Raw genomic sequence first — 15,359 nt, forward strand, 5'->3', positions numbered from 1 at the left:
AGCAACAATGGGCGGAGGGTAATTAATAAGAAACATGACGAGTGTACAAAATATAGGGACAATGGCTTTATTCCCTTTGATTGAACAAAAATGGAAGTCCCCCAAGCATTATGCAAATCTCTAATAGTGCCTAAATTACAGAAGTTTATGGTGCAAATCAATGTGAATTTTATGCAGATTAAAGTATCTCTAAATGTAAGTGAACTACTGTATATGCATCTATACCCCAGGAAACATCATCCTTAACATAAAACAATCATAGATGTTAATGGAAAATACAGGTTAGTAAAATGTAACTGTTGAGATAATGATACTGATGCAAACACAATATAGTGGTGACCAACTTGTTTAATGAACGAGGCAATTTAATAGCTAGTGACAGCTTATATACCCATGAAGTATATATCTGCAGTATAAGCAATGACTTACTGATATTCAATCATTAATCTCATCATACGAAATCACATGTAAATGCGTTTTTCGGGGGTTTTGTGCAATGAACGCAAGAAGTGGCTCTTCAATGAACAATAGAAAGTGGTCACCGATTTGTTACGTAAACATCTGTCTAAAAACTAAAAGCTGATATACGAAGTTTAAGAAAAGAAAGAGCCTTTATGGAGTTAAATTAATTAAATGGGTATTCGCACCTTGTTAATCCTACTTCAATGGTTAGATAACCCCAAGATATAAATTTTTTTATAAATATGGCCATTGTACAATAAATTACCGTTTTTCAGATCCAGACGTCATTACAGCCATGGCCCTCTTCATTATTTGTAATACAATGCCTATAGATCCAGCCACCACTGCTGTCCAGCAGCGCTGGCCACGCTTACGCCATTCTGTCCTAGAATGTTGGAATTAGGATTGCCGGGATTTTGTAAGTACACATGCTAGAGTATGTCCATGCCACCTCTATGCAAGTCTATAGGAAGGCTCCCGGGCATGCGCAGTAATCTTGGAATGGTTCTACAGTGCTGCACATGGCACATAGCTGCCAAGCTCGTATAAGGGATTTCACAGTGTGCTCGCTCCAGTATCGGGAGCGCGCACGTTGAAGCAAGTGGCGCTATGAGTTCACAGCGCAGCTTGATTGACACGTCATTTTTGGGCGTTATGCTTTAACTGGCAGCTTGAAGAGAGAAGTGGGGAAATAGAGGCCAAAATAAAGGGGAAGAAATGGTAGGTTTTTATTTAGACTAGATCGATAGATGGGGCGTGGCCTAGCAGCAGATGTAAGAGGACGTGTGTGGCTGGAGCTCCTGCTGTATTCATCCTGAAAGTACAGATTTTCCCTGAATTACCCGGTAATATTCACCGATCTGGAGGCTGGAGGAGTCGGTACCGCTTAATACAGCTACAATGACCCGTTCTAAGAAGCAAAAAACGCCGCCGGCGAGTCCGGGGCCGAGGAGGCAAGATGGCGCCGAGGAGACTGAATGCAGGAGCAGGCACATGCGGTCTGAGGCGGCAGACAGGCTGCAGAGATTTGCAAGAACCCCTCGTGCGAGCGGATCTGCAGCAGGCAAGACGTCGGTGGCTGGCAGTGGGAAGGCAGACAACTTGGCCTCCGGTTCCAGATACTCCGTGCTGGGAGAGGACACGGTGAGTGAGGAGGAGGAAGAGCTGGGGAGTCAGCGGCGGGACAGGCATGTGGAGGAAGATGGCGGCAAAACGCATAGCAGGAGAGACCAGGTGAAGGAGCCTTCCCTTGCGGATATATTCGCTGCGGTAAAGCAGAACTCCTCAATTTTATCTGTGCTGACCGGGCAGGTGGGAAGCCTGAAGGAAGATATACTGCTGTTACGTAATGACTTACAGAAAGTGGCAGAAAGAACCACAGTAATTGAGGGGAGAGTGTCTGAAGTGGAGGATGTTCTGCCGGAGCTCAGGCGGGATGTGCAGTCTCAGTCCTTGGCGGTGGTGGCCCTGCAGGCTAAGGCGGATGATTTAGAGAATCGGCTACGCAGAAACAACGTGCGTTTGGTTGGAGTGCCGGAAAAAACGGAGGGCAATAACTCGGATGAGTTCTTTGAAAAATGGCTGCTGGAGCAGTTTGGCCGGGATGAATTGTCTCCTTTATATGCCGTTGAAAGAGCGCACAGAGTGCCTACCAGACCGGGACCACCGGGGAGGCCCCCGAGGCCGGTCTTAGTGAAGCTGTTGCACTACAAGGACAGAGATAAGATCCTGAGGAAGGCAAGGGAACGGCAGGATATCTCCATCAATGGCGCCAAAATATCCTTTTATCCGGATTTCTCCGCGGAGGTGCAGAAGAAGCGGCTGCAATATTGGGATGTAAAGAAACGTCTGAGGAACCTGTCCATACCATATTCCATGATGTATCCGGCCAAATTGCGGGTGGTTGCTTTTGGGACTGCTTCATTCTTTGAGAACCCCAGAGAGGCTGCAAGATGGCTGGATAGCAATGAGGCACGGTTGCGGAGACCGGCTGGAGAAGAAGATGCGTGAAAGCCCGCCTGGGCGGTGAAGTCTGGAGCCATGTTGGCGTTTATGGGACTGTAGCATATTATATGTTATTATGCAGGTCTCCGAAGTGTGTGAACACCCTTGTCTGAAACACCGCAGGGTGGTATCCTTTTAACAAAAATGGCCGCACCTGACGGCAATGTTATCGAGGGAATGTTACTGGGTACCTAATGTATCTGTAAACTCTGCTGATTGTGTGGGAATGTTTAATACATGCGAATAGCAGTGGGAGCCAGCGCTCACTGGAAGTGGTGAGACAGTTAAACGGTTCAAAGAGAAGATGCCAGTAGGGCATGTTAAAGGTTCGCACTATGGTGCGTTTCTGCTGGATAGGAGAGACAGTACATGTCGCTCTGACCCTTTTCGGAGGGGAGGTTTTGTTGGGGGGGGAGGGGAGGAGGGAGGGAACGCACGGCCTAATATCTTGACTGGAGCAGGTTGGAGGAGTAACAGATTTCTTAAAAATATGACGCCTGATGGGATCGGTTAAATGTCTATCCTGGAACGTCCGGGGAATACGGGAAGCTAGGAAACGGCAGGCAATCTTTAACTGGGTTAAACAACAAAATGCCCTGATAGTGGGGCTGCAAGAAACGCATCTGACTAGAGAGTCTGTATCCTTATTGCAGAGAGTGTGGATCGCACATGGGTTTCACTCTTTTCATACGACTTATTCCAGGGGGGTGAGTCTGTTGATACACAGGAGTCTCCCCTTTGTCTGTCATTCATCCTTTTCTGATGAGGAGGGGAGGTATGTGGGAGTGCATTGTACTATATATCACTGGGAGTGTATTCTGGTAGTGCTGTATATCCCTCCGCCATATTCTAGCACTGTACTGAAACGAGTTACGGAGAAACTCTCCAGGTGGCCTGAGGTACCGCTAATTGTGATGGGGGATTTTAATGCAGTGATGTCTGAAGGGCTGGACAGGTTTCATAGAGGAGGAGGAGGGCAAAGAAGAGATCTGACCGCCTTTGGAAGATTAATGGAGGAATTGGGTCTGCGGGATATTTGGAGAGATAAACATCCAGGGGTGAGGCAATACTCGTGTGCATCATCCACATTTCAGTCACTTTCCCGAATAGACATGGTAGCATGCTCAGCTTCAGCGGTGCCGTACATAGCGCAAATAGAGTACCTACAGAGGGCGTTGTCAGACCACTCTCCGATGGCGGTGACGCTGGAAGTGGGTGTAAGGCATACCAGGAACCCCGGGAATTGGAAGCTGAATGCGTTTTGGTTAAGATTAATGGATGGTGAGGAAATACGGAACCTGATAAAAGAATATTTTAATTTTAATACTGAGTCGGTGCCGCGGGGAGTGTTGTGGGATGCCATGAAAGCCTGGCTGAGAGGAGTATTCATTCAAAATATTAAACGAATTAAAACTAAATCCAGGCAGTTGGGAGAAAGTTTAGAGGAGCGGGTGACAGAAACAGAAGGGAGACATGTAGAAGAGGGGTCCGAGGAGACACTCAGACATTGGGTGGAGGCACAGACGCTGTTAAAAAATCACCAACTAACAATGGCGGATAATAAACAACTATTCCTTAAACAGCAATATTATGAAGAAGGGGAAATGGCGGGGAGATTACTAGCTAGGATGGCAAAACCGCATGAGGGCAATAATTTCATTCATGGCCTAAGGGGGGAGGGGGGGAGGGTGGAGACAGACACGGGGCAAATCCTGCAAATATTCCAGCGGTTTTATACTGACCTATATACTTCCAAAGTGCATTACAACACACAGCAATTGGACGAGTACCTGGGAAACATTAATTTGCCTACCTTGGGCCGGGAGGACCGTGAAAGTTTGGAGACCCCTATTTCACTAGAGGAGTTGGAACAGGCGATAAGAGATATGGCAAATGAGAAAGCTCCGGGTCCAGATGGGTTACCGGGGGAAATTTATAAGGAATATGGGTCGGAACTAGCGCTAGAATATTTGAGTACTTTGCAGGATAGTTTTGACAGAGGTAAATTACCAGACTCCCTATATGAGGCTACGATAGTGGTTCTCCCAAAAGAGGGGAAAGACAGCCAACTACCGGAGTCCTACAGACCAATATCCTTGTTGACATCGGATGTCAAGATCTTGGCAAAGATATTGGCACTGAGGCTGAACAGGGTGGTACAGCATGTTGTGCATGAAGACCAATCGGGGTTCATGCCCTCCAAATAGACAGCGGTCAATCTCAGGCGGTTGTTTTTAAATCTTCAGGCGGCACCGGATGAGCAAGGAGGAAGGGCGGTGCTAACGTTAGATGCTGCAAAAGCGTTCGACTGCGTAGAATGGGGGTATTTATGGCGGGTAATAGAAAAGATGGGATTCGGCCCTAACTTCGTAAAGTGGGTACAGTTGCTGTATGTGGCCCCTACAGCCCGCATACGGGTGAATGGTACAATGTCTGAGAAATTTTCACTGGCCCGGGGTACACGACAGGGGTGCCCACTTTCACCATTACTATTCGCCTTGGCGGTAGAGCCATTGGCGTGCCTCATAAGACAGGAGGAACGTATAAGAGGCTTGCAATATGGGGAAATGGAGGAAAAAATCTCATTATATGCAGACGACATTTTAATATATATGACGGACACGGAGAATACACTGCAGGTAGTAATGGATACGATCACAAGGTTTGGGGAGTTCTCGGGATTAAATATTAACTGGACCAAGTCTGCTTTGATGCCACTTGATACAGTGAATATTGTAGATACTGGAGGGGGGATCCGGATTCCGATAGTTTCTGAATTTACGTATCTAGGGGTTAAGTTGACAGCTAGGGTCCAAGACTATATGTCTTTGAATGTCTCACCACTGCTGCTTAAGGTGAAACAAAAGGTGGATGCCTGGAACAGGCTCCCGCTCTCTGCTCTGGGGAGGACTAACCTAATCAAGATGATCCTCATGCCTCAAGTTTTATACATTCTTCATAACTCCCCAGTATGGATACCTAAGCACTGGTTCAGACGCTTGCACAATCTCTTTCGGGATCTGGTATGGAAAAAAGGGGTTCCAAGGATTAAATTAGAGAAATTGCAATTGCCCAAAGATGAAGGGGGGGTCGCGCTGCCAAATGCCTGGATATATTACCTGGCTGCCCAGAGCCAACAATTTAAGGGATGGGAGGACACAGAGACTTGGGGTGCCAGTGCACGTTTATTGTCATATATGGGGGGAGGACATAATCCACTAGAGAGTCTGGAAGCGCATACCTTTAAGAGATTGGCGAGTGCTAAACCAACGTTACTCCTGATACATAAAGTATGGTGGCAATGCAAACAGATCCTGGGAGTGGGAATGTGCACCAAATATACTCCCCTATGGCATAATCCGGTCCTGTGGGAATTATACCAATTAGAGGGCATGCAAAAATGGGAGTTGGCAGGGGTTAGACGAATACAACACTTATATGATGATAACGGGCTGAGATCATTTCAGCAGTTGAAGGACCTATTTCCACTAGAGAACAATATGTTTTATCAATATTTGCAGATCCGTCATGCCTTACAGGCGCAGGCGCAGGTAGTGGACCTGACGGTCTGTGCTCTCGGGGTCCTGGAGTATGCGGGAAGGGCTGACACGACCAAAGGCCTGATCTCAATGGCGTACAGGAGCTTGCTGTCCAAACACCTGGGAAATCCAATGATGCTGGTAAAAGCGAAATGGGAACGGGATGTTGGTCCATTGACTGAGGAGGAGTGGGAGGAGATATTAGCATCTACATGTCACTTATCGCTCAGTCTGGCGCAGAGGAGATCACAACTCTTCCTGATACACAGAGTGTATCGAACCCCGTGGGTATTAAAGCAGATGGGTATTAGAGCGGATGCTAAATGTCCTAGGTGCACGGAAGAGAAAGCGGATATACTGCATATGTTTTGGTCATGTGAGGCTCTGAGGACCCTATGGGGGGAAGTATTGGATCTGATAAAACAGGTGTATGGTCGGGAATTGGCGGCAGACCCTAAAGTTATGTTGTTGGGAGTAGTGGGAGAAATGGAGAGTGACAGAATGGCAAACCTGGCAATTGCCAAGATATTATATCAAACAAGGAAATGCATTGCTAAACACTGGCTGGATGAGGAGCCACCAGGGATGAGGGAAATTGTAGGAATGGTGAACTATAATATCCTGATGGAGCATAAGATATTTTCTAAAAGGGGCACGGAAAAAAAATTTGAGAAACAATGGAGCAGATGGATGGCTTGTCCTGAGGTGCTGTCACCTGAACTAAACAGAATAAGGGCGAGAGTTGTCTGAGGAACTGGAGATGGTAGAGTCTGGAGCAAAAAGGGGTGGTGGGGAAACTTGATAAGAGAAATGTGCTCTGGCCAGGATTGGTACTAGAAACAAAGGGCAGAGATATAGTGGGGGACCGTGCGGGGAGGGGGGTAAGGGGGGAAGTTGGGGATTTTCTGATATGCTGTCATTATTGTATACGATGCTGGAAAATTGTAATGTGAATGTTACTATGTTATTTCTTTTATGTGTTCGTATCAATAAAATTGGTTTGATTTAAAAAAAGACTAGATCGATAGATCTCATTTTTGTTAGTTAATTGATTGGGGACCAAAAAAAAAAAAATATCGAAGGGGCGAAATTGGGAAGAACCCTTTGTTATTCATCATTCAGAAATATTAAAGTACTAATTGTAGAAGTAGAAAGAGGATTGCAAAAGAAGCCTGCCTGGTCAATGTTATTAAAGAGATCACCTTTATTCCACATATTCCGAATACAAATATATCTGTCAGCTCTCCTGAACTATTTGGAAATACTTAAATTCCCGTGAAATAATGCTGGAGAATTTTTTCTTAGAACTCTGCATTGTGCCGTTACTCTGTTATTCCTCCTGTAAAGGTATGAATAACTTAACTGGACATTACCATTACCCTTGTCAATATGATGTGTTCCTACTAATTGAACAGTGTCAGGCTGTGCAGAGACATATCCTATTGACAAGGAGGACGATAACACCCAGTTCTCACTTTATTCATACCTTTTCCGGAGGAATAGCCCTCTTTTAGGCTATGTTCACACGGCTTATTTTCAGCCATTTGAACGCGTCCAAACATCTGCCCATTAATTTCAATGGGAAAAACGAAATTTCGTTCCGATGGGGCGTTTAAGCGGCTGTTTGCAAAAACAGCGTGTTGAAAAACGCCCCGTAAAAAGAAGTGCATGACACTTCATGAGCCGTTTTTGGAGCCATTTTTTATTGGGTCAATACAAAAACAGCTCCAAAAACGGCCATAAAAAACGCATACAAAAACACTTGATGCTTAAAAACTGGCTGAAAAGAAGAGGCGCTTTCCCTTGAAAACAGCTCCATATTTTACAGCCGTTTTTTGTTTAGCGTGTGAACAAAGCCTAACAGATGATAATGGCCACAGAGGCAGATAAGAGCAAGGGAACATTTATGAAGTGTATATTGGTAGAGGTGTCACTATTTTGTTAAAAACTACTGGAATAAGGGAAAATTTCTTTAAAACTAACCAGTTCGGATTTAAAGACTATGTACTTCTTTGAACTCATGTGTTTGGTGTAACTTTCTGAATACTTTTTATTACAAATTATTTTTACTTTTTTGAGATACAGCTGCTTTGTATTCTCTATCCAGAGCAACTGTATTGTGCGCTGAAACACGAGTTCAGTGTCAGCGGGTCCTGCGTGTCAGAGATCCACCTGTTATTGATCACATCTAAGTTATAAACGTAGATGTGATCGGTAACAGATGGTTGACCTGACTGTTTCAGGTCTCAGAGCACAATATGGCTGCTCTGTATACAGGATACAAAGCAGCTGTATCTCAAATAGAAAAAATATTTTTTAATAAAAAGTATTTAGAAAGTTTCACCAAACACACTGATAGACATTTTTATTAAAAAAAAACCAACTATGGTATTTCAAAGGTGCACATAGTTATTAAATCAAAAAATTAGGACCGTACTTGGTTATAGCAGCTCTTAACTATGAGCTGAGGGCATAGAGAAGGTGGAAAAACAAATGTATGGTTCTTAAAGCACTGTGTTTTTGAGCAACTCTATTGATATATAGGAATGTTATCATTTAGGTAAATACAGGGGCTATAAAAAGTAATTCCCTCCTTTGACATTTAATGACACTAAAGGCTATAAACAGTTTTTGCAAAGAAGAATGAGGAGGGGGGTACATATTTATGATGTATTCCTTTTATGCTGTCCAACACGCAAAAGTCCAATTGTGTGAATACATTTATAGGCACGGTTATCTTCATATGTGTAAGGTTCATGTGCTCTTTACTTTACTTTTCTCCAATATACTTCTCTAAAACTAATGAAAATATGTTTGATTGAATTGACATTACCATGAATACCAGCAAAGTGTGTTTCTCCAAGGATTGCTGCTATCCAGAGTTCCTGGGAATCGACATCTGCGCCAACAATATGATATCCTGGAGGTGTTTGAACCATAGCCTTTAATTCACTGCCAATGCGGTCTGCCTACCAGAAAAGAAAGCCATTATTACTATTAATACATTAAGTACTAAAATAAACAATATAGCAAACAATTCAGTAGAACAAGGATAATGTAAAGTCTGGCACCTGTCACTAGGACAGACCCTTTAAAATAAGAACAAGGTGGGGTACAATTTTAAAAAGGGGGAAGCAGTTTGCAAATACACGCACTAACTCATCTCTATTCGTGCATCTTATAGTTCCCCTTTAGTTATGGTAATACAGTAAAGGATGGAACATTTAAAGTTGGTTCTCAAAGTAAATGTGTACATTTTATCATCCTGTTGTCTTTGTGCCCAACATTCAGTATTGATTAATTTCTTAATATATCTTTATTGCGGTCAGAGCTCAGTTTTTCTGATACATAGCTCCAAATACCCTGCATAGATTAAAATGTTAAAATTCTTGCTGTCTGCAGCTGCCACTAGGGGGTGTTTATGAGCTTACTGCATGCTATTTTATTATTGCGTTCAATAGATAATTTGTATGCAATAAGCTCTTAAACCCCCACTAATAGTGGCTGTATCAGTGAAACAAAGTGTGTGTGTGTGTGTGTGTGTGTGTGTGTGTGTGTGTAAGGGGGGGGGGGGAGAGAGGTGGAAACTGCAAGTGACAGAAGAAAGACCACAGCCTATTAGGCAGGGACGGAAATGCTACAGATGTTCCGCACGAATATCAGAGAATGCTGTGTTTTTTTTTAATCCGCAGCATGCTTATTCTGTTGCAGATGTTCACGGCGGATTTCACCCTCTTTAATGTAAAAGGGGTGAAATCCGCAGAACAATCCACACATAATACACAAGTATTTTGCTGCGGCAAAAAATCTGCCATGTGTGTGCGCACCCTAACTTATCTCTCCCCCTGTACCGCGTTCCCGTGAGCCCAAACCAGTATACGGGAACTTTTCTTCATGTTATTACCTCCTCCCTTACTTTGTCACATTTAGGGGGGAGAGGGTTATACTTATTTTCACCGAGTCTCTGACCTGTTTAACCCCTTTAGGACACAGCCTGTTTTGGCCTTGTGGACACAGCCTATTTTTTCAAATCTGACATGTGTCACTTTATGTGGTAATAACTCCGGAATGCTTTTACCTATCCAAGCGATTCTGAGATTGTTTTCTCGTGACATATTGTACTTTATGTTAGTGAAAAAATTTGGTCGATAAATTCAATATTTATTTGTGAAAAACTTCAAATTTTAGCAAAAATTTGCAAAAATTTGCATTTTTCTAAATTTAAATGTATTTGCTTGTGAAACAGATAGTAATACCACACAAAATAGTTACTAGTTAACATCCCCTATATGTCTACTTTATGTTTGCATCATTTTTTTTCACGTACTTTTATTTTTCTAGGACGTTACAAGGCTTAGAACTTTAGCAGCAATTTCTCATATTTTCAATAAAATTTCAAAAGGCTATTTTTTCAGGGACCAGTTCAGTTCTGAAGTGGCTTTGAGGGCCTTATATATTAGAAAGTCCCCATAAATCACCCCATTTTGAAAACTGCACCCCTCAAGGTATTCAAAACCACATTCAGAAAATATTTTAACCCTTTAGGCGTTTCACAGGAATTAAGGCAAAGTAGAGGTGAAATTTACAAATTTCATTTTTTTTGCCGAAATTCATTTGTAATAAAAAAAAATCTGTAACACAGAAGGTTTTACCAGGGAAACGCAACTCAATATTTATTGCCCAGATTCTGCAGATTTTAGAAATATCCAACATGTGGCCCTAGTGTCCTAATGGACTGAAACACAGGCCTCAGAAGCAAAGGAGCAGCTAGTGGATTTCGGGGCCTCCTTTTTTTAGGAATATATTTTAGGCACCATGTCAGGTTTGAGGCGGTCTTGTGGTACCTAAACAGCCGAAACCCCTCCAAAGTGACCCCATTTTGGAAACTACACCCCTCAAGGCATTTTTCTAGGGGTATAGATAGCATATTGACCCCACAGTTTTTTTGCAGAATTTAGTGGAATTAGTCTGTGAAGATGAAAATCACCTATTTTTCTGTGGAAACATAGAATTTTTTCATTTTTACAAGGAATAAAGGAGAAAAAGCACCCCAAAATTTGTAAAGCAATTTCTCCCGATTACGGCAATACCCCATATGTGGTCGTAAACTGATGTTTGGACCCACAGCAGGGCTCAGGAGGGAAGGAGCGCCTTTTGGATTTTGGAGCGCAGATTTTGCTGGATTGGTTTTCAGTGCCATGTCGGGTTTGCAACGCCCCGGAGGGACCAAAACAGTGTAAACCCCCCAAAAGTGACCCCATTTTGGAATCTACACCCCTCAAGGAATTTTTCTAGGGGTATAGTGAGATTTTGGCCCGTCAGGATCTTTTTTAGAGCTAAGGTGACCAAAAAACAGCGATTTTGGCGCTTTAAATTCTTTATTTATTACAGCGTTCACCGTGCGCAATAAATTACGTTTTAATTTATTCTGCCGGTCGGTACGATTATGGCGATACCATATGTGTATAGATTTTTTTACGTTTTGCAGCGTTTGCACAATAAAATTAAGTTTCTATAAAATAATTTATTTTCTGGGACACGCTATTTTGAGCCGTAACGTTTTTATTTTTTCGTCAAAAAAGCTGTGGGAGGTCTTGTTTTTTGCGGGACGGGTTGTAGTTTTTATTGGTACCATTTTGGGGTAAATGCGACTTTTTGATCACTTTTTATTCTATATCTTGGGAGGGGTGGTGACCAAAAAATAGCGATGCTGACAGTTTTCCGTTTATTTTGTTTGCGGCGTTCACCGTGCGGAAAAATTAACATTATAGTTTCATAGATTGGGTCGTTACGAACGCGGCGATACCAAATATGTGTACTTTTTTTTTTAACGTTTTCATTTTTTCCCTATAATAAATGACTTATTATAGGAAAACAAAACCTTTTATTTTTACACTTTTATAAAACATTTTTATTAACTTTTTTTAACTTTTTACACTTTATATTTTTGTTTATTAACTTTTCTTTTACTTTTTACACTTTCTTTTTTTGACCTGCAGCTCTGATCGCTGCTAGAATACATTACACTACCTAGGTAGTGTAATGTATTCCAACTGTCAGTGTGACGTCACAGTCACTCTGACAGTTGGTCTACGAGGATCAACAGAGGCTGATCCTCATAGGCTGACATACATGGCAGACCTGGGGGCCGTTGTCTGGCCCCCGGGTGCCATCACAAGCATCAGAAGCCCCCACGATTGCATGGGGGCTGCTGATGCGCTACAAACCCGCTACATGCGGAGATCGCAATCGAGCCCCGCATGTAACGGGTTAATTGCCGAAATCAGCGGCGATGAGCCGCTGATCGGCAACACTGGAGAGTGTCAGCTGTCGGGGACAGCTGATCTCCAAGTTCCCGATGCACACTGTCGCCGACAGTGTGCATCGGGAACGGCACAGTGACTTTCTGTCACTCTGACAGGAAGCCTATCAGGACCAGCCGAAGGTTGGTCCTGATGGGCTTCTGTCCATGGCAGACCCGGAAGCCATTGTTTGGCTTCCGTTTGCCATACTAACTATCGGCAGACCCCGCGATTTCGGACGGGGGTCTGCCGATATGTTAGAAACCCCTAAAATTCGGCGATTGCACCCGATCGCCGAATTTAAGGGGTTAATGCGCCGAAATCAGCGGCAAAGGACCGCTGGCCGGCAAGAGGGGAGTGTCAGCTGTCGGCGACAGCTGACCTCCTGGTTCCCGGTGCACACTGTCGCCGACAGTGTGCACCGGGATTAACTCAGTAACTGTACGTCCTCGTGCGGGAAGTAACTTCCCGCAACGACGTACAGTTACGTCCTGGTGCGGGTAGGGGTTAAGGGATATATAAATTGGCAGTCAACACTTCACTGCCAATGTTTGTATCATAAGTATGTCAGCTTATACAAGATAAATGATACAATGTATCAAGAATATGTGTCTAGTGCTTTCGCACTTTGCATTGACACAAAATAAATTAATCTAGTGTGGTAGGTAATATTGCTTAAAAAATAACATATCACATATATTCATGTCCAGTTTGTACCTTAGTTGCTATATATATATATATATATATATATACACACACATATATATACATACATATATTATAGGATTGTATTATATGTAGTCGTAGACACGAGGGGCATGTATAAGCTCTGCACATCTAGTACGGTAGGTGATGTGTGTCTCAGGCTCTGCTTGGGTCAGACTTTTAGCCACAAACATTAATTTCTATGCATTTTATTTTTTTTACAAAACTTTACGTTTCATACAACTTTGGATAAAGGTGCCCATAAGTGCAAAGTGCTGAGTGGCATTTTCACAACGTACCAGGTGTCTACATTCAGAAAACGAGAGTATAACATGATGGTTTTTAATTTTATGATTCAGGTTTTATCTGCATATGTCAAAAGTGCGAAAATTGTCCTGACCGCAAAAAGGGTTAAGTTACTGCATGTGAATATAACCAAAATTAACAGTTGTATCGGAATATTCTTTTAACAATTATTGTTATTTTTTTCTATATAATTTGATTGCTAATTTTTCACAATCAGTAGTGGAAAAAATTAAATAGTAAACAAATCATCAAAAGGGACCACTACACATACTATACCTAAACTGCAACCAAGCCTGCCCCGCTCAGGAAACCCAAGCAATTAGGCCCTGTTCACACATAGTTTTTTTGCTTGCAGAAAAATTTGCCTCAAAATTCCTTCAGGAATTTTGAGGCAGATTTTGACCTGCCTACATTCTCTTTGCCGCGTTTTTCGGGCACGGCCATTGAGCGCCGCGAAAAGCGCTTTCTCTGCCTCCCACTGATGTCAATGGGAGGTCAGAGACGGAAATGCCCGAAGGGCATGTAGATTCTTTTTCCCGCGAGCGTTTTTTTCCACTAGCGGTAAAAAACGCCTTTGTCTCCCATTGAACTCATGTCCGATGAGGCATAAGTTGGACACTCGGTTATGGTGCTCCACTCCTTATCAAACTTATTGCAACATCTTCTACTTGTATAGAGGAGTTTATACATAGGAACATACTGTATGTTTTCAGTTTTCCATCTACGTTAGGTGTTATTTTATCAATACTATAGGATAACATTGATAAGCATAAAAGTAAGGTTTAGTTTATCCCTCAATTCAGTGCCTTCTGTTTTGAGTGGAGTCCCTGATGGATCTGAAGAAGGCTGCTAGCTAAGGAAGTGCTGTGCTGTCTGACAACTCTGCTCTACATACTGATCTTCAACAGTATTCCTACGATTCAACATTCACATTTAGAGTGCAGCAAAAATCCCTGTGTGTAAACCCATTCTATGTCTAATGTACAACATAAGTGTATAAATCAGCTTCTTACACGTGCATTACTGGCAGTCAGCCAGGTTGGCTCTACTGCTCTACGTGTTATGGTCCCAGCAGAGATCACCTGAGGCAGAATAGCGCCATACTTATGCTCTTCATCAAAATTAGGGTTCCTAGAATAAACAAAGTTTATTATATCAATTATGAAAAATGAGTAATATATGCAATAAGGATCTACACTAAAAATGTTAGGTCAGAAATAGTAGAACAATAGTTAGACTAATGCATCAAGAACCATAGCTTTGCCTTACAGCACATTACGGTCTCTGTGCCACTGGTAGCGCTCTCCTACCGATCCATAAGTGCCAGGAAACGCTGTTCTTTTGACTTTCACAATTTTTTCTGCAAGCCATATGCCAGCCATGAGGGCTAAAACGAACAGAGCCAAAATTGTATGTTCCATTAATTATAGTGGAACAGCTAAAATATTGAAATGGACTATGTGAAGAGTAAAAGATGCTACTTTCATATATTTGACTGTCAAACACACGTACACAGTGACCATGAAGAGATTTTATTTTTCATTAGAAGTGATTTAATTTGTATGTATGTTATTTTATGCGGTCAGTGTTTGGGTGCAAAGAGAAAGGGCATTTACTATGCATGAGCAAACCCACAACTCAAAACTGAAGGTTAATTTATCATGACAATACTCTTAAAATTATATCTGGAAAGTGAAATGCAAATTCAGCCACTTGTATGTATTTATAGAGGTATTAAAATTGTGCTAACAATAGAAGAGCAACCTTGTGAGCCCATTGATAAAATACCTGGTGACAGTGCGTGGCAGTTCTCCTTTCTTCAGCCATACAACCTTCTGAGAACTGTAAAAAAAAACAAAAAACAGGCAAACTTTAAGTGCTATGTTTTAAAGTCTATTTGACAAGTCTACAACATATCTAGAATAAGCAGTGGCATTCGTGGTAGAAAGGGGGCACCAAAGCAAAAAAACAAAACATAACAGCTGTTCATATGGATAGGAAGGTCCAGATCTTGTTGCACTCCCCCACCCCCTTCCCATCC

General features: G+C 42.5%; 1 protein-coding gene across 2 annotated transcripts in view; it reads right to left on the reverse strand.

Annotated features, from left to right (window-relative positions):
- Positions 1 to 15,359, reverse strand: part of POLG (DNA polymerase gamma, catalytic subunit) — an 87,049-nt gene that overhangs the window by 40,155 nt on the left and 31,535 nt on the right. For both annotated transcript variants that reach the window (XM_075858179.1, XM_075858180.1), the window contains exons 14-16: positions 15,107 to 15,160; positions 14,332 to 14,449; positions 8,839 to 8,974 (exon numbers count right to left, since the gene is read on the reverse strand). In XM_075858179.1, the coding sequence (XP_075714294.1) occupies positions 8,839 to 8,974; positions 14,332 to 14,449; positions 15,107 to 15,160 (308 nt within the window). The remainder of the gene's footprint in view (positions 1 to 8,838; positions 8,975 to 14,331; positions 14,450 to 15,106; positions 15,161 to 15,359) is intronic.

The sequence above is a fragment of the Rhinoderma darwinii genome, chromosome 3 (assembly GCF_050947455.1).
Source record: "Rhinoderma darwinii isolate aRhiDar2 chromosome 3, aRhiDar2.hap1, whole genome shotgun sequence".
In the NCBI taxonomy this organism is placed as follows: domain Eukaryota; kingdom Metazoa; phylum Chordata; class Amphibia; order Anura; family Rhinodermatidae; genus Rhinoderma; species Rhinoderma darwinii.